Source organism: Danio rerio, chromosome 23 (assembly GCF_052040795.2).
Source record: "Danio rerio strain M-AB ecotype USA chromosome 23, GRCz13ab, whole genome shotgun sequence".
NCBI classification, from domain to species: Eukaryota; Metazoa; Chordata; class Actinopteri; order Cypriniformes; family Danionidae; genus Danio; species Danio rerio.
The window spans coordinates 45928280-45946856 of NC_141043.1; the positions used below are offsets into that span (position 1 = coordinate 45928280).

The 18577-nt window shown below is 37.1% G+C and overlaps 2 protein-coding genes across 2 annotated transcripts in view; one reads left to right on the plus strand and one right to left on the minus strand.

Moving 5' to 3' along the window:
* Nucleotides 1-5379, minus strand: part of LOC147838293 (uncharacterized) — a 33908-nt gene extending 28529 nt beyond the window's left edge. The window contains exon 1 of the mRNA XM_087307726.1: nucleotides 5128-5379. The gene's annotated coding sequence lies outside the window, so the exon portion shown is untranslated. The remainder of the gene's footprint in view (nucleotides 1-5127) is intronic.
* Nucleotides 835-8370, plus strand: LOC147838294 (uncharacterized). The gene is made up of 2 exons (XM_087307793.1): nucleotides 835-862; nucleotides 1120-8370. The coding sequence occupies exon 2, from the start codon at nucleotides 1657-1659 to the stop codon at nucleotides 4381-4383; it is 2727 nt and encodes a 908-aa protein (XP_087163919.1). The 5' UTR covers nucleotides 835-862; nucleotides 1120-1656; the 3' UTR covers nucleotides 4384-8370.
* Nucleotides 8371-18577: the final 10207 nt, after the last annotated feature.

Genomic DNA, 18577 nt, shown 5'->3' on the forward strand with positions numbered 1-18577 from the left:
AATTTTTCGAGGTGAAAAGCTCTCTCACATACACACACTCACACACACTCTCAGGAAATTAGAGGCAGAACGCTGACTCACAGAATGAGCAGAGAACTGTCTGTGTGCAGTTCAAGAGAAAGACTTGCTTAGAGACTAACATCTTCATTTATATTGGTCACAAGCATGCACTCACGCAACAGTATTCCCATTTAAAGATGTGAAATACACAAAACTGGAATATGACATAAAACATAAAGCACCGATTTCATCCATTGAGTACAAGACAAAATCGTCACTTCCTAAATAAACGAAGGATACACTGGCACCAAATATCAGACAGGAAAATATAGTTTAGTGCGGTAGAAGAAGCCACCGTGGTCTTTTTCTACTCTAATAAATAAGTTGCACCTCAGAAGATGAAAAACAAAAAATGCAATGCCATGGCTTTTGGAGGTGTTAGACAGTTCTGGAAAGAATAGGCAGGGGAAAGCGGGGCACAAAGTAACACTTTTTGGTTTTACCCAAATAATGAACAAAGTAATGGGGTTAGACCAGGGGAGTCCAAACTATCCTGGAGATAGAGATCTGCGCAGGGCTAAATTTTGAATCCCGCTCCCGCTAGGTTTTAGCTCGTAGCCGAACGCTCCCGCTTACATTTAGCATTTGTTGTCCCGCTGCCCGACCCGCCCCGTTTTCTACCCGCTTTTTTACCAAGTTTTCAGATTACACCACATTCTCACCCTGTTATGAACTCGTTCACTTTATTTTTTGGATGCTGTTTTTGTCTTTCCATGATTTTTGGAATTGCTCTTCCCTGGACTCAAACCTTGTCATCGCCGTCAATGCGGTCAGCTCTTCCAGCCTGATCTCACGAGAAAACGTAAGTATTTTACATTTTGCCAGTTTAGTGGCTAATTCGTACGAATTCGTACGAGTTCAGTCGTACGAAATGGTATGATTTTAAAAAGGAGGCGTGGCACCTGACCCCACCCCTAACCCCAACCGTCATTGGGGGATAAGCAAATCGTACTAAATTGTACGAATTAGATCGTACGAATTCATACGAGTTAGCCACTAAATGAAAAAGTTACGAATTGCCGTGAGATTGTGTTGGCTCCTCTCTGCATCTTAAATCAGCAGACGTGCATGACGAGCTAACTGGACAAACTGGTTGCGGCGGGACAGCCCTCCACACGGAGGTAATCAGTCAGCCGGTGAACGCGAAGAGGAACAGCGTCACACTGCCCCGTATCGTTGGCTTAAAAAAATTAAATGCAGCCATTTGTACCTTCGGCTACAAAAACCGTGGTCTACAAAAACGTCCGCGGGACTACGTTTTCAGAATGAGCTTGTGAACACAAGAGCTCTCTGTGATGTGTGTCGGGGACCTGCTTAGATAACAGTGTCTTTATCAAATGTTTTCAGAACAAGCAGGAACCCAGTGTGTCTGTAGCTTTCTCTAAGCAGATATGTGTTGTGTTAAGTGACAGAAAACCAAAGACTTCATCAGGCCGTTTAGCAAATCATTCAAATCTGGTGTCTATTAAATGTAGATCTGAGACTACTATAGAAAAAACAGCTAAAACTGTTAAGTTAGCGCTTTTAAACATCAGATCACTCAACAATAAGTCTCTTTTAGTCAATGATTTTATCAACACAAATTGCCTTGATTTTATGCTTTTAACTGAAACTTGGCTAGATGACAGTTGTAGCGCAGCAGTTCTGAATGAAGCAGCTCCTTTAAACTTTGACTTTTTGAGTGTTTGCAGAGCTAATAGGAGAGGTGGAGGCATCGCTGCCCTGTTTAAAGATGTATATGAGTGTAAACAAGTGTCATTTGGTGACTATCTGTCTTTTGAATATCTGAGTATAGCACTAAAAGGTGCTCCACGCATCTTACTGATCATTATCTACAGACCTCCAAAATATTCTCCAGCTTTTATTGAGGATTTTACAGAGCTGTTATCAATAGTAACCTCTGAATTTGATTATTTTAGTATTGCTGGGGATTTTAATATTCACATTGATAATCCAGAAATCAATGCTGTAAAAGAACTGATGACTGTTTTTAACACTTTTGATCTGACTCAGCATGTTCAAGGACCCACACACAATCGTGGACACACTCTTGATCTACTTATAACTAAGGGTTTACACATTTCATCGACTGTTGTTAAGGATGTGGCACTATCTGATCATTTCTGTATCTTTTTTGATATATTGATCACTCCAGCTATTAAAGACAGATCTGTCTCTGTCAGAAAGAGATGCATAAATGAAAACACTAGTGAGCAGTTTATGAAGGCCATATCACTAGCACCAAGTATATCTGCAGATTCTGTTGATTCTCTCCTTGATTTGTTCAATTCTAAAATTGAGAATGTCATAAATGACATCGCTCCTGTTAAAGTCAAGAAGATGACTGGCAGGCAAAAGGGATCTTGGACAAGGTCACCGAGAGTACAAATGATGAAAAGACAGTGCAGAAAATCTGAGCGTATGTGGAGAAAGACAAAACTAGTAGTCCATTATAACATCTATAAAGACAGTCTTCATGCCTTTAATATGGAACTAAACACTGCCAGACAGACTTTCTTTTCAAGCCTTATAAACAGCAACTTAAATAATGCTCGTACACTCTTTGCAACGATAGAGAGACTCACAAACCCCCCCAGTCAGATTCCAAGTGAGCTCCTCTCTGAAAGCAAATGTAATGAGTTTGCTCATTTCTTCACTGATAAGATCAATAATATCAGAAAGGCAATCAGCTCATCCAATCAGCCAAGTTGTGTCGATATCAAACAAGCTCAACCACAACTTAAGAAATCAGACATTATGTCTGATTTCATGGCAATTAACGGTAAAATCTTAGAAGAGACTGTGCAAGTTATGAAAACATCAACCTGCAGTCTTGACACGCTTCCCACATCATTCTTCAAATCGGTGTTTACCTGTTTAGAAATGGATCTTCTAAAAGTGGTAAATGCTTCACTTCTATCAGGGATTTTTCCAACCTCACTTAAAACTGCAGTTGTTAAACCCCTCTTGAAGAAGAGCAACCTGGATAACACCCTATTGAGCAATTACAGGCCAATCTCAAATCTCCCTTTCATTGGCAAAATCATTGAAAAAGTTGTTTTTAACCAGGTTAACAAGTTCTTAAACTTCAGGGGGTGTTTAGACAATTTTCAATCGGGGTTCAGAGCACATCACAGTACAGAGAGCGCTCTTATAAAGATAATCAATGATATACGCCTAAATACAGATTCAGGTAAAATAACAGTGCTGCTATTGTTGGATCTCAGTGCTGCATTTGACACTGTCGATCACAGCATACTTCTGGATAGGCTGGAAAACTGGGTTGGGCTATCTGGCACGGTCCTCAAATGGTTTAGATCTTACCTAGAAGGTAGAGGTTACCATGTCAGTATAGGTGACCATAGGTCGAGGTGGACACCCATGACGTGTGGAGTCCCACAAGGCTCGATTCTGGCACCTCTGCTGTTCAACCTTTACATGCTCCCTCTAAGCCAAATAATGAGAAAGAACCAAATCTCCTACCACAGCTATGCTGATGACACTCAGATCTACCTAGCCTTACAGCCTAATGACTACAGCCCCATTGACACCCTCTGCCAATGCATTGATGAAATGAGCAATTGGATGTGCCAAAACTTTCTTCAGTTAAACAAAGAGAAAACTGAAATTATTGTGTTTGGAAACAAAGATGAGGTTCTCAAGGTAAATGCGTACCTTGGCACTAAAGGTCAAATGACAAAAAATAAGGTCAAGAATCTTGGTGTGACTCTGGAGTCAGATCTGAGTTTCAACAGTCATGTCAAAGCAGTCAGTAAATCAGCATACTATCATCTCAAAAACATAGCAAGAATCAGATGCTTTGTTTCTAGTGAAGATTTAGAAAAACTTGTTCATGCTTTTATCAGCAGCAGGGTGGATTACTGTAATGGACTCCTCACTGGTCTTCCTAAAAAGACAGTCAGACAGTTACAGCTCATCCAGAACGCTGCAGCCAGAATTCTAACCAGAACCAGAAAATCAGAGCACATCACACCTGTCCTCAGGTCTTTACACTGGCTGCCAGTTACATTCAGAATAGATTTTAAAGTATTATTACTGGTCTATAAATCACTAAATGGCCTAGGAGCTCAATACATTACAGATATGCTCACTGAATACAAACCTAACAGATCACTCAGATCTTTAGGATCATATAAACTAGAAGTTCCAAGAGTTCAGTCAAAGCAGGGTGAATCGGCTTTTAGCCACTATGCCCCTCGCTGCTGGAATCAGCTTCCAGAAATGATCAGATGTGCTCCAACATTAGGCACATTCAAATCAAGACTGAAAACACATCTGTTTAGCTGTGCCTTTACTGAATGAGCACTGTGCTGCGTCCGACAGATTGCACTATCATGTTTTTCTCTTCTTCTTCATTCTTTCATATCACATTTTACCTGTTTTTATGTTTTGTTTTGTTTTTATGCATTTTTATTATTTGTTTTTATTTTTATTTTACTTGTTTCTTTTATTCTTGTTTATGTAAAGCACTTTGAATTGCCATTGTGTATGAAATGTGCTATATAAATAAACTTGCCTTGCCTTGCCTTGCCTTGCCTTGTGTTGGACGTTACACAAGAACACGAGGACACAAGATTGCTGAAGAACATATATCGAGAAACAGCCCTTCTCTTCAGCAGGTGAAAACTCTAATGGCGGTCGGCTGCTTCTCACTCAGGGCTGTTTATGTTAATAAGGGAAAAATGGTCAATAATGGTTGGGGCTTTACCCCTCTGATAACACTCACAAAGGGAGAATGTCAATCAAAGTGTTTCTGCAGACTGTTTTTATCAAGTATGATTAGATAAAATTGAATTAATTAATTTGAACCATTAGAGGCTGGCTATTTTCACACACCGTTGCCACACAACTCTTTATGAAAGTGATTTTTGCATAATAGGTCTCATTAAAAATTAAGAAGCTATTATTTATCTGCTAAATATCTCAATCCCCCTTTGCTCCCCATCTTATTCTCCTGTTTTCTCTCAGAATCAGGCAGACGGGCTCAAGCCGTGTGACCTTTTCTGTGGAAGTCACCGCTGATAGTCGTGTCACTGTGATCAATACCTCTGTAATGCATTTCCAACGCTGTCTCTCTCTCTCTCTCTCTCTCTCTCTCTCTCTCTCTAAGAAGACTCTTTGTCCCTGTGTCCATCCGCAGAGTTTTCCTCTTCGCTCTGACACGACACTAATAATGAAGCATTTCATCTGTGGTCGCCTTAAATATTGCAGTATCTCCATGTGTCCGTGTGACAGGGCGGCTGTCATGGTCCGTTAAAGCTGATGTGTGAACGCTCCCTCTGAAAGCAAAAAAACACCAAGATTCCCAAAGAAAGAGGAGAAATCAGTGCTTGTTACATGGTAAAGTGCTTTTCTTGTGAGGTAAATTAAAATCTAAACATTGTGCAAGAAGGAATCAAACAAACAACACAATGCTAGATTTAATTCAACCCAGGCTCATTCTGTAAACGTAGCCCTGCGGATGTTTCTGGAGATCGCGAAATGTGATTTACGTATTTGTGCAGTTTTTGTTTTCGTGAATCCGCGAGAGGCTGCTGTGCGCCCGCGCTGTTCTTGCGTAAAAAGCCGATGTCGAGCGACCGCTAACATGCTAACATGTTTTTACGATTTACTATTATGTTTTTTATAATCTTTCTAGCCTATTTCGATCACATTGCAAGTATTACATAAAGTTTTTACTATGTTTAAACATGGCTTACATGTTTTAGCATGTTGTAAAATTCCGGGAGTTTTACGGGAGACAGACCAAAACGGGAGATGGGTCTGAAATACGGGAGACTCCCGTAAAAAACAGGAGTTTTGTCAGGTATGATGCTATCAATTTTTTTTGAAACCGATTACCAACATGTTTTTATCATCTTTCAAGTATATTTCTTCACACATTACTAGTGCTACTTAACATGTTGTTAACGATTACATATGGCTTACATGTGTAGTATGTTGCTAACATGAATTAACATGTTACCACAAATTTTCTAGCATGTTATAGCACACATGCTAACTAGCATGTACTTATTGATCATCTTTCTAGCATGTTTTTAACACATTGCTAGCAATAAGTGCTGGAATGTTTCTAGCATGTTAAAGCACACACGTGAAAGCTAACATGTTTTACCATTGTATTACCATGTTTTTATTTATCACTACATATTGATGTAGGTATTGATGTGCTTTTATAATGAAAAAACAGGGCTGGCAAATTGTAGCATGTTTCTAAGACAAAATAATTCATTGCTAGTTTGTTTCTTGCATGATATGGTACTCATGCTAGCATGTTTTAACATGTTACCAGCATGTTTTTTCACACATTACCAGCAATAATTAACATGTTGTAAATGATAAAACATGGCTTGCATGTTGCTAACATGAATTAACATGTTTCTAGCATGTTTTAGCACACATGCTAACATGTTTTAACATTCTAAAAATGAAATGATGGGACATGTTTTTAGCATCTTCAGTTCGGCATTAACAGTTCACAACTGAAAACATTGTTGACATATTGTTAACATAAGAAGATTGTTGCTAAAATGTTTTTAGTATGTTTCAAACATGGTTAACACATTGCTTACATGTTTAAAAGTTCTGGCACCCTCAATGAAAGTGGAATGGAATTTTCATCAGTTTGATCGTTCAGATTACTAGACAGTAAGCTCAGTCATATCAGTAAAGGCATAGCACACTGAGTCCTGATGATTTGAGCAGTGATTGGTTGTCATTATTTAAAAGCCCTAGGATGAGATACATTTAGAAATTTGGTCTCAAATAAAGCAGCAGCAGCTTAAAAGGTACAACAGTATGTTGAATTCCCCAAGGCAACTTAATAAAACACTCATCCTAAGTGGTCAGACTTCCTACTGTCAGTCAGAAACACTCACACACACACACACACAAATAGAGAGAGGTAAATGATCATTCAAACCCCTACAACAACCAAAATGTACACAACTGCAGACTCTTCAAAGTAAAATTCACTTGCACAAATCTTTTAATGAAATTTGTATGCTGTTAACTGTTCAATTTGAATTAATTTCAGTCAAAATAGAACATTAGGGTTTACAAAGCTGGCTATTCCCAGTCGTTCTGTATATATAAAAACTGCTGAAAGAAGCAAAACACAAGATAAAATCAGTACAATAAACAAGAGAAGGTCCTCGGTTACTGACACAGCAGATTTCAGCTAAGCCGCTTGTTGTTAATTGCTTCTTAACAACAATAGCATGAACAAATCCAGCTCCAATCTTATCTTCAATCACAGACAATGAGAGAGCTGTTTATTATGCAGGAAATATTCAGCTTTAGGCAGTGATACGGTTGTTGACTTATTAAAACTACTTGCTAAGTCAAGCATCACAAGTATTATTGCTCATTCTTTTTATTAGGACTCTTACAACCCTTATGACACACCTCAAATTGTGTTGTTTGATGAGGACAGGCCATTTTGCCTGCTGGTTGACAAAAGCTAAGCATACAGGTAGCAACATATTTAAAATGAAGAAACACCACAAGAACTAACCAGAACACCACGACGACTACATATCGACACCTTGGGAACCACTCAAAATGTTCTAAAAAACACATAACAACACATTCAGAACACTCTAAAAAACACATGTCAATACAGAACATTCTAGAACAATGGCTCTCACACTTGTTTTATCAAGTACCACCTCAGAAAAAAAATGGTCTCTCCAAGTACCACCAAAATGAGCAGTATTGAAATACAGTAGCCCAGTAAAGCAGCTACAACTCTGCACAGTTAAAAACGTGGCAGATTACCTCAGAAATATAGGCTATACGTCATATGTGGCATATTATATACATAATTTTTGATACATTTTGAAATGTGTGTAGCATGTACATGACATTTCATTCCTCCGCGTACCACTAGAAGGAAGCCAGTGTACCACTAGTGGTACACGTACAGTACCACAGTTTGAGAACCACTGTTCTATAAAACACACATAGCAACACATTAGCAATGACTCAAAACATTTCACAGCCACACACCAAAACCATGCCAACCATTCAAAAACAACCTAAAACCATTTAGCAAAACATTGGCAACCACCCAAAACAATCCAAAAACCACATAGCAACACATTGGCAACCACTCAGACAATCTTAGAAACCCCTAGCAACACATTGGCAAGGACTAACATATTCTAAAGACCACATATGAACACCTTGGCAACTACTAAAAACATTCCAAACCCACATAGCAACACCATGGTAACACTCAAAACCACACAAAAACATATATGCAACCACTTAAACATTAAAGGAAAACCCATAGCAACACACTGGCAACCACTCAGACAATCTACAAACTGCAAAGCAACACAGGCAACCACTCAATGCAATCCAAAACCACATAGCCACACTTTGGCAACCACATTTAGATATTCTTAATGTACATAGCAACACACTGACAACTGCTCAGACATTCTAAAAACCATATAGCAACAACTTGACAACCACTCAATACATATAAAACCACAAAGAAACACATTGGAAACCACTCAAAACAAAACAAACCTTACAGCAAACACAATGGTAACCACTCAGACATTCTAGAACTGCATAGCAACACATTGGCAACCACTCAGACATTCTAAAAATCTCATAGACACACACCCAGAATGACTCAGACATCCTAAAAACCACAAAGCAAAACCATGGCAACCAATCAGTGGCAATTCAAAACCACATACAGTAGCCACACAGTGACAATCAAAACACTCAAAACAGTTCAAACCACATAGCAACATCTTGATAACCACTCAAAACAATCCAGAACAACATAGCAACACCTTGTCAACCACTAAAAACAATCTAAAACCTTACAGCAACACACTGGCAACCACTGACATTCTAAAATTCACATAGCAACACATTGGCAACCACTCAGACATTCTAAACCTGCACAGTAACACATTGGCAACCACTCAAAACAATCCACAACCACACATCGACACCTTAGCAACCACTCAAAACAATCCAAAGCCTTACAGCAACGCATCCGCAACCACTCTGATTTTCTAAACAACCATAGCAACACAGTGGCAATGACTTACACATTATAAAGACCACATAGCAACACCTTGGCAACCAATAAAACAATCCACAACCACATGTCGACACCTTGGCAACCACATAAAACAATCCAAATCCTTACAGCAACACACTGGCAACCACTCAGACATTCTAAAATTCACATAGCAACACATTAGCAACCACTCAGTCATTTTAAAACCGCATAGCAACACTTTTGCAACCACATTCTAAAACCCCACTTGCAACACATTGGCAATGACGCAATACAATCCAAAATCACATAGCTACACCTCGGCAACCACTCAAAACAATCCAAAACCACATAGCAATACCTTGGCAACCACCAATATCTGTCAAGATATATGTTGAGCTGCTTACACGCTTGTAGTTTTCAAAATCTTGGGGTCTGGATGCAGACCTGGTGCAGTGCAATCTGACCTGCATCCAATGCTTTTTAATGGGCTCACCTAACCCTACCCATCACAGTGACGTCACTCGCTTCATTTGAGTGTCTGACATTGCATCGTTGAGTGATGCAATCTCAGCTTGCATCATGAGGGCTGCATCCAGAGACTATTGAAATCTTGAGCTGCTGCGAACAGAAAATGACAGAAAATTAACTTAAGCTCAGTCGACCATATCGATACATACAGTACATTGATTATTTAAGTGTCTCGATACAGGCTGTCAATCACAAGCACACACTGCTTGTGTGTAATAATCAGGTGACAGCCGAACATTTACGAGAGAAGAAGCCTATAATAACTTAAGAATGGAGATTAACAGTCTTTGATTTAGCCATTCCCCAACCGCCCACCTCCCGAAAACTTTAATCACGAAAGGTTAAAGAATATTAAAGTTGTGCCGCAGTAAATTAGCAGGAGAAAATTGAATCATCTGCATGGATTTTAATACAGAGAGAGATGTGGAGCGAAAAAGTCCACACTCACAGGGAATCATGACAGATTTCCTGGAAAAGAATTTTAAAAAGAATTAAATATTAGATTAAATCCTGCTCTACAATATCTACCTGAAAGCTTAAATAACTATAATCTCTAAATAAATAAATCAGCTAGATAAGTTAAACTAGATTGGGACAAACATTTTGTTGGCTTGAAAATGATTAAAACAGTCTTGAAAGCTGAATAAAGTACTAAAGTTTCTAGTATCACATTGCTAGCATTAAATAACATGTTACTAGCATGTTTTTTCTATTTGGCATCTTTTTAGCATGTTTCTAGCATCACATTGATACTATTAATTAACATGCTACTGGCATGCTTTTATTTAGCATCTTTTAAGCATGTTTCAGCAATGTTATAGCACACATGTTAACATGTATTAGCATGTTACATGTTTTTCATTTAGTATCCGTTTAGCAACACATTGCTTGTATTAACATGTTACTGGCATGTTTTATTTAGCATGTTTTTAGCATCACATAGCTAGCATTAAGTAATAGCATATTTTTAGCATAGTCAATGTCAGAATGTCACTGCATCTTTTTAAAATGTCTTTAACTAAATTTATTGCATGTTATAGCATACATGCTAACACTTTTTAGCATGTTACTAACGTGTTTTTTATTTAGCAACTTTCTAGCAACACATTGCTTCCATTAATTAACATGTTACTTGCATGTTTTTTCTATTATCTTTCTAGCATTTTTCTAGTATCACATTGCACATCTTTTTAGCATAGTCATTGTCAGAATGTCAATGCATTGACATGTTTTTAACAAAAGTTTCTAGCATGTTATAACACACATGCTAACATGTATTAGCATGTTACTAACATGTTTTTCATTTAGCATCTTTCTAGCAACACATTGCTAGTATTAATTAACGTTACTGGCATGTTTTTATTTAGCATCTTTCTAGAATGTTTCTAGCATCACATTGCTTGCATTAATTAACATGTTACTAGCATGTTTGTTTTATTATTTAGCATCTTTCTAGAATGTTTCTAGCATCACATTGCTTGCATTAATTAACATGTTACTAGCATGTTTGTTTGTTTTTATTTAGCATCTTTCTAGGATGTTTCTAGCAACACATTGCTTGCATTAAATAACATGTTACTAGCATGTTTTTATTTATCATCTTTCTAGCATGTTTCTAGTATCATATTGCTACATCAGTTAACATGTTAATATGACTTAACAAATGAACACCTGGCTAGAATGTTTCTATCATGTTTTAGCACACATGCACACTTTAATACAGTATGTCTTACATGTTTTAGCATGTCCTCAAAATAGAGTAACAACTTTATCATGTTTTAGCACACATTGTTGCTATGTATTTTTAAAATGTTCTGAGTATGTTGCTATGTGTTTTTAGAAAGTTATGAGTGTGTTGCTATGTGTTTTCTTTTTTTTCTTTTTTTTAGATGTTTTGAGCGTGTGGAAAAAAAAAGTTAAACAACAAAAAATCATCTATTTTGTCAACTGAAATATGCTCACCCTATTTTAATACAGAGAGAGATGAGGATGGAAAACGTCAGCACTCACAGGAAAAGGAAAAAAAAGAAAAGTATATACAGGAGGAAATCTTCCTCTGCAATATCTGCCTAAAAGCAGGTCTGGCCTCCCCTTCATGCAGTTTAGACAGGATTCATTAGGTCATTTCACGACTTTCCAGTGCTGCGCGTATCTCAGCTTCAGCGCAGATAAAGAGCAACTCGGAACAAATAGGATTTTTTTGCAGCGTGCGCTCCCCTGATGAAACGCATTTGTTTCACCCTGTCTCTATCTGTTCCTCCAAAGGTGGAGTGAAGGAGAGAGATGGGGATATTCTGGGTGTTACCCCTGTGTCACAGTGCCAGCGCTCATTCTGGGGAATTTAATTATCGCTGCCAACAGTCTGAAAAATGAACTGTGTGTGTCATGAACATGGATAAAAAATGCAACACTCTCCATCCGTCTCCTTCTGCGGTCTGTGGCCTATTTCCATCATTAAAACATGCCGTGACAACACAACAAAGCTGCCTGTGTGAACCCCAAAACCGATTTATTGAGCATTGTATAATGTGTATAAACATGTACATAAACAAAACAAAAGCATACAAAAAAAACAGCAACTAAAATACAAACGAAAACAATACAACCAAACAAACAACATGGTACAATACAATAGAAAACAAATTACCAAAAACAAACAACAAAACGAATCCCACACATACAAACAAAAACAACCAAAAAGACAAACAAACAACAAAAACAAACAACAAAGCGAAACAAAAATTCTACAAACAATAAAATAACAAACCAACCAAAAAAACAAACAAAAATCAAAACAAACGACTAAAAACAAACAATAAAAAACATACAAACAAAAAAACAACAACACAAAACAACCAAAAACCAAACAAAAACAATCAGTCAAACTACAAAACACTCCATCCACCTCCTTCTGTGCTCTGCGTCCTATTTCCATCATTAATAATGCCATGACAACACAATGCAGCTGCCTGTGTAAACTGCGTTTATTGAAAATTGATTCATATAAGTGTTTAAACACATACGCAAAAGCATGTGCCACAGTCTGAATATGGTGAAATTTCAAATAAGATGCATTAGTGTTTGCCCATTTTTTTATTCAGCACATAATTCACTCTATATATATATATATATATATATATATATATATATATATATATATATATATATATATATATATATATATATATGATCATGTTAGAAAAATAAGTTGAATGTGAACAGATGTATTAAACAAAAGCATGAATAATTAAGTAAAAACCAAAATCTTGAATTTAAAGCAAGGGTATATATAGAAAATATAGACTTCTGAATCCAAACAACTGAAATAAAATGAAACAAAACAAACAATCAAAAATCAAACAAAACAAATTAAATAAACAACAAATCAAACAACGAGAAAAACAAGCAAACCTCAAAACAAACCAAAACAATCAAAAAACAATCAAACAAACAAAACAATCAAACACTAAACATAAACAAACAATCAATCAACTAACAGAACTAAACTGAACAAGTGTAGCAAAATTAGCTCAGTTTATGAATATTAATGATCAATAAGAACGAGTTAATATTAGTTTTTAATATCCTGAATTAACTTATAGTTAAATTGACCGAATAAATTTAACAAAGACCTCGCCCGCTAGTCTGAGCAGACTATGTAATGATCTGTTTATTGAGAAAGGGAATAATAACTACTTCTTGTGAAGTAGATTAATCATTTACAAGTTTTGAAAAACTTAAAATCAATTGATCAGTTTTCTGTGAGGCAAACGAAGACAATCCAATGTGGTTATAGCATGATTTATTGACTAGTCTAACATATAACAAACAAACGTACAAAACAACAACAAAAAATAAAAAAGAAAGCAAGCGAGGAAATAAGAGTTTAGACAAAAGAATGGCAAATCTAGCTCAGTTCCACACAACTATTAAGGACCACCAAGATAATAAAAACACCTTTTTGACAAGGGGTGCACAGCTTAATCGCATAACTAAATACCTGGATTTAGTGGGTTGTTCTCTGTCTCTCTTTGTGAGTTTCTCTGACGCGTAGAGCAATGTAGTCCTTTAAGATGTCCTTTCTTGATGCATGGAGCTTGCGATGCAGATCTTCTAAATCTACTGTCGATCCGATAATAATACCAACGTTAGTATCGATATATCGATATTAGGATCGATCCGCCCACCCCTAATTGTTACTTAAAGCATTACCAGACATTTTGTAAATTTTCTGCCATCGTTTAATCAAAACTGAATTTTTGTTTAGTAAGGTTGTTTGCTTGGAAATTCATTTCAACTTTAAATTAAATTGTTTTGAGAATGTGGTTGTTGTTTTGTAACTTTCAGTTCCAGATTTTCATATTGTTGTATCTCAGCCAAACAGTGTCCTATCCTAACAAGGTATACATCTAGGGAGTTCAAGCAATTCAGCAACTCCTTTTTAAAAGATGACACTTACGACTGGTTTTGTGAACCCAGGCTCATTCTGAAAATGTAGCCCAATATAAATTTCTGGAGAGCGCCAAATACGTCACTACGTTTTATTCCAGTTTCCATTTTCGCAAATCTGTCAGAGGCCTCTCTGTGTGTGCTTTTTCAGATCTCAAATTTCTCTTGAGTGCCATTCCACACCTGTCAACCTTCCTGTTTTTCCCAGGATTCTCCCGTATTTCACAGTTCTATCCCACTATCATCCCGTAAAGGTATTTTCCTGTATTTCTCCCGTATTCTCAGTGTTTCTCTGAAGGGTGGCAAGAAACATTTAAGAGCCGTGCCTCCCTATACACAACCCATACCACCAAACCACCAGGGGCCGCCCCTTGCTTTTAAATGTGAGTCTATTCTGTGCTTTCGCTTTGTTTAGGCACAAAAACACTTTGAAATAAATATAAAAACAGCGCGATTCCCCTTCCTTTTCATTACAGGTGCTGTCACCCCTCCTATTTAATCCTCAAAGCAGTCATAAATGACTGTCAGCTGACGTGCTTCATAGGGATAAATAGGGGAAAAGCGGAGCAAAAGTCTGGCTTTTGGGTGTGTGTTTAAACAGACGTATGCACATAATTAATAATAAATAAAAGTAAAGATGTCAATCTTGGTGGGGTTTTTTTTCAAACAACTACTTTCGTCTTAAATGAGCATAAAAAGTTAAGAAAGCAATCGAATGCCTTTATTATATTGTTAGATGTGTGCATTTTTAAAGTGACACCTGTTATTTAATGTAATCAAACAAAAAAATCTAAATAAATAAGAGATGCATTCACTGCTCGTCAATCAGAATGTGTAAGTTATACAATGAAGAAACGGCTAATAAGATTTGATAGCTTGATTGTATTTCATTATAACAGCTATTATAATAAGCTGCACTGTTTGCTAATGTATTTGCTGCTAATGTATTTATTTTTTCTTTTGTTAATAATAAAAATAAAACGTATTACTTACCATTTAACAGTTTATTTACAATAAAACAGCTCCAAGTGAACATATTCAGTAATTTCGCGATTTTTTTAAAGCAGGAGGGGGGGGGGTCCCTTATTATGGTGGGCAAATCCCTTATTTTCACATCCCAACGTTGACAGGAATGGCCATTCACACCTGCTGTTCTTGTGTAAGTCCACCGCCATCGACTGACCCACGTTCTCCTTCCCTAAACCCAACTAATATTCAATTCAATTCATCTTTATTTGTATAGCGCTTTTACAATGTAAATTGTGTCAAAGCAGCTTCACATAGCAGATTATAGTGAGTTAAAACAGTGTCATTCAGTTTTCAGTGTTCACTCGTCTGTCACTGGGGTCTCACAGGGATCAGTCTCTTGCTCTTCACTCCTCCATGACCACCGCAGCAGCAGCAGCTTAGGATACAGCCTGGTCAAGGATTATGGAAACCTCGGGAATAATAAAAAATAGACTAACATAAGAGCAGATATCGTTCAAATTATAATGTGTTTTTGGGAAGTTTTCCCGGCTTTGGTTGGCCTAAATAATGCAGACTTTTAGATCTCAGCTGACCTTGCTAGCTAGCTAACCCACTACAATATTGCATGTTCCACTATTGGACAGTGTTTCCATTTGGCAACACATACTTTTGATCGATTTACAAAAAAATAAATTGATAAAAAGAAAAAATAAGTTGTGAATATGTCATCATGACTTACTGGAGGTGATGTTTCAGACGCTTTTGTAGATCTGACATCATTTGATCCTTTGCTTTTATTGACGTTTACATTTGAATTCAGCAACTACTCGCAATATATGCCAGTCTGTCAGAAACCGCGCCACAGAAAAACACTGCACGTCATGTCACTTAACCAAAGCACATCATTGGCTAAGCTAAGGTCTTCTCTTTTCAACAATAACAAAAACTCAATGTTTTCAAATGTGAGTCTATTCTGTGCTTTCGCTTTGTTTAGGCACAAAAACACTTTGAAATAAATATAAAAACAGCGTGATTGCCCTTCCTTTTCATTACAGGTGCTGTCACCCCTCCTATGTAATCCTTAAAGCAGTCATAAATGACTGTCAGCTGACGTGCTTCATAGTGATAAATAGCGGAAAAGCGGAGCAAAAGTCTGGCTTTTGGGTGTGTGTTTAAACAGACGTATGCACATAATTAATAATAAAAAAAAGTCAAGATATCGATCTTGGTGTCTTTTTGTTTTTTTTTCAAACACAACTACTTTCGTCTTAAATGAGCATAAAGTTAGGAAAGCAATCGAATGCCTTTATTATATTGTTAGATGTGTGCATTTTTAAAGTGACACCTGTTATTTAATGTAATCAAACGAAAAAATCTAAATAAATAAGAGATGCATTCACTGCTCGTCAATCAGAATGTGTAAGTTATACAATGAAGAAACGGCTAATGAGATTTGATAGTTTGATTCTATTTTATTATAACAGCTATTATAATAAGCTGCACTGTTTGCTAATGTATTTGCTGCTAATGTATATATTTATTTTATCTTTTGTTAATATAAAAATAAAACATATTACTTACCATTTAACAGTTTATTTACAATAAAACAGCTCTAAATGAACATATTCAGTAATTTCGCGATTTTTTTAAAGCAGGAGGGGGGGGGGTCCCTTATTATGGTGGCCAAATCCCTTATTTTCACATGCCAACATTGACAGGAATGGCCATTCACACCTGCTGTTCTTGTGTAAGTCCACCGCCATCGACTGACCCACGTTCTCCTTCCCTAAACCCAACTAATATTCAATTAAAATAATCTTTATTTGTAAAGCGCTTTTACAATGTAGATTGTGTCAAAGCAGCTTCACATAGCAGATTATAGTGAGTTAGAACAGTGTCAGTTCAGTTTTCAGTGTTCACTCGTCTGTCACTGGGGTCTTACAGGGATAAGTCTCTTGCTCTTCACTCCTCCATGACCACCGCAGCAGCAGCAGCTTAGGATACAGCCTGGTCAAGGATTATGGAAACCTCGGGAATAATAAAAAATAGACTAACATAAGAGCAGATATCGTTCAAATTATAATGTGTTTTTGGGAAGTTTTCCCGGCTTTGGTTGGCCTAAATAATGCAGACTTTTAGATCTCAGCTGACCTTGCTAGCTAGCTAACCCACTACAATATTGCATGTTCCACTATTGGACAGTGTTTCCATTTGGCAACACATACTTTTGATCGATTTACAAAAAAATAAATTGATAAAAAAAAAAAAATAAGTTGTGAATATGTCATCATGACTTACTGGAGGTGATGTTTCAGACGCTTTTGTAGATCTGACATCATTTGATCCTTCGCTTTAATTGACGTTTACATTTGAATTCAGCAACTACTCGCAATATATGCCAGTCTGTCAGAAACCGCGCCACAGAAAAACACTGCACGTCACGTGACTTAACCAAAGCACATCATTGGCTAAGCTAAGGTCTTCTCTTTTCAACAATAACAAAAAGTCAATGTTGGTCTTAAAGAAACAGTGGCAAGGACATGAAGATAAATATCATGTTGACATATGGCACCACCATGCGGTAGAGGGTTAAGCAAAATTTATTTTCAATTGTCTCCTGAGGGAACCACTGTTAAACAATTATTACCTTAATTCAACTAAATGGTTAAGCCTTTATATGTAACTTTAAGCTGAATACTAGAATCTTAAAGAACATCCAGTCAAATATTATGTGCTGTCATCATGGCAAAGATAAAAGAAATCAGTTATTAGAAATGAGTTATTGAAACTATAATGTTTAGCAATGTGTAGCAAAAAAAATCTCCTCTCTGTTAAACAGAAATTGGGGAAAATATACAGGGGGTCTAATAATTCAGACCTCAACTGTATTTCTTTAACATACTGTGCATGCTCGCTCGCTCTCTCTCTTTCTCTCTCTCTCTCAAATCTGGCTATAGCGTGCATGAGATTTTCATCCCGGCTGAAGAGAAACGGCCTCCATCAGATCTCTGTAGTGTTTTGATTCCCCATCACGTCAGCGGGACACGCGGCTCTGAGTCATGCAGGCTGCAGCATCACTGCAGACTCTCACGCACCAGCGCTTCACGTCCCAACACTCCATTGTCACTGCGCTGGTATGTCAATGCTTTTCTCCTCCAATTTATTTCCTGGAAGGCTTCCATGAACTCTCGTCACGTTTAGGACATCACAAGAAGAGAAGAAAAAAGCAAGCCAGCACCAAAAAGACACTTTTATCTTCACATAATAAACATCATAGACTGTTGAGCTCCGTCCCAATATCTGCCTGCTGGATACTCTACACAGAGAGCTGTACTTGAATAGGGTTAGTCTATGCAAAAAAAATTTAATTACTATCATTTATTACTGTCGTGTGGTTTATGAGTTTGTGTTGAACACAAAAGAAGATATTTTGAAGAATGCTGGTTGCTGGCACTTATTAACTTCCATAGTAGGAAAAAAAAAATACTATGAAAGGTAATAGGTGCCAGCTACCAGCAT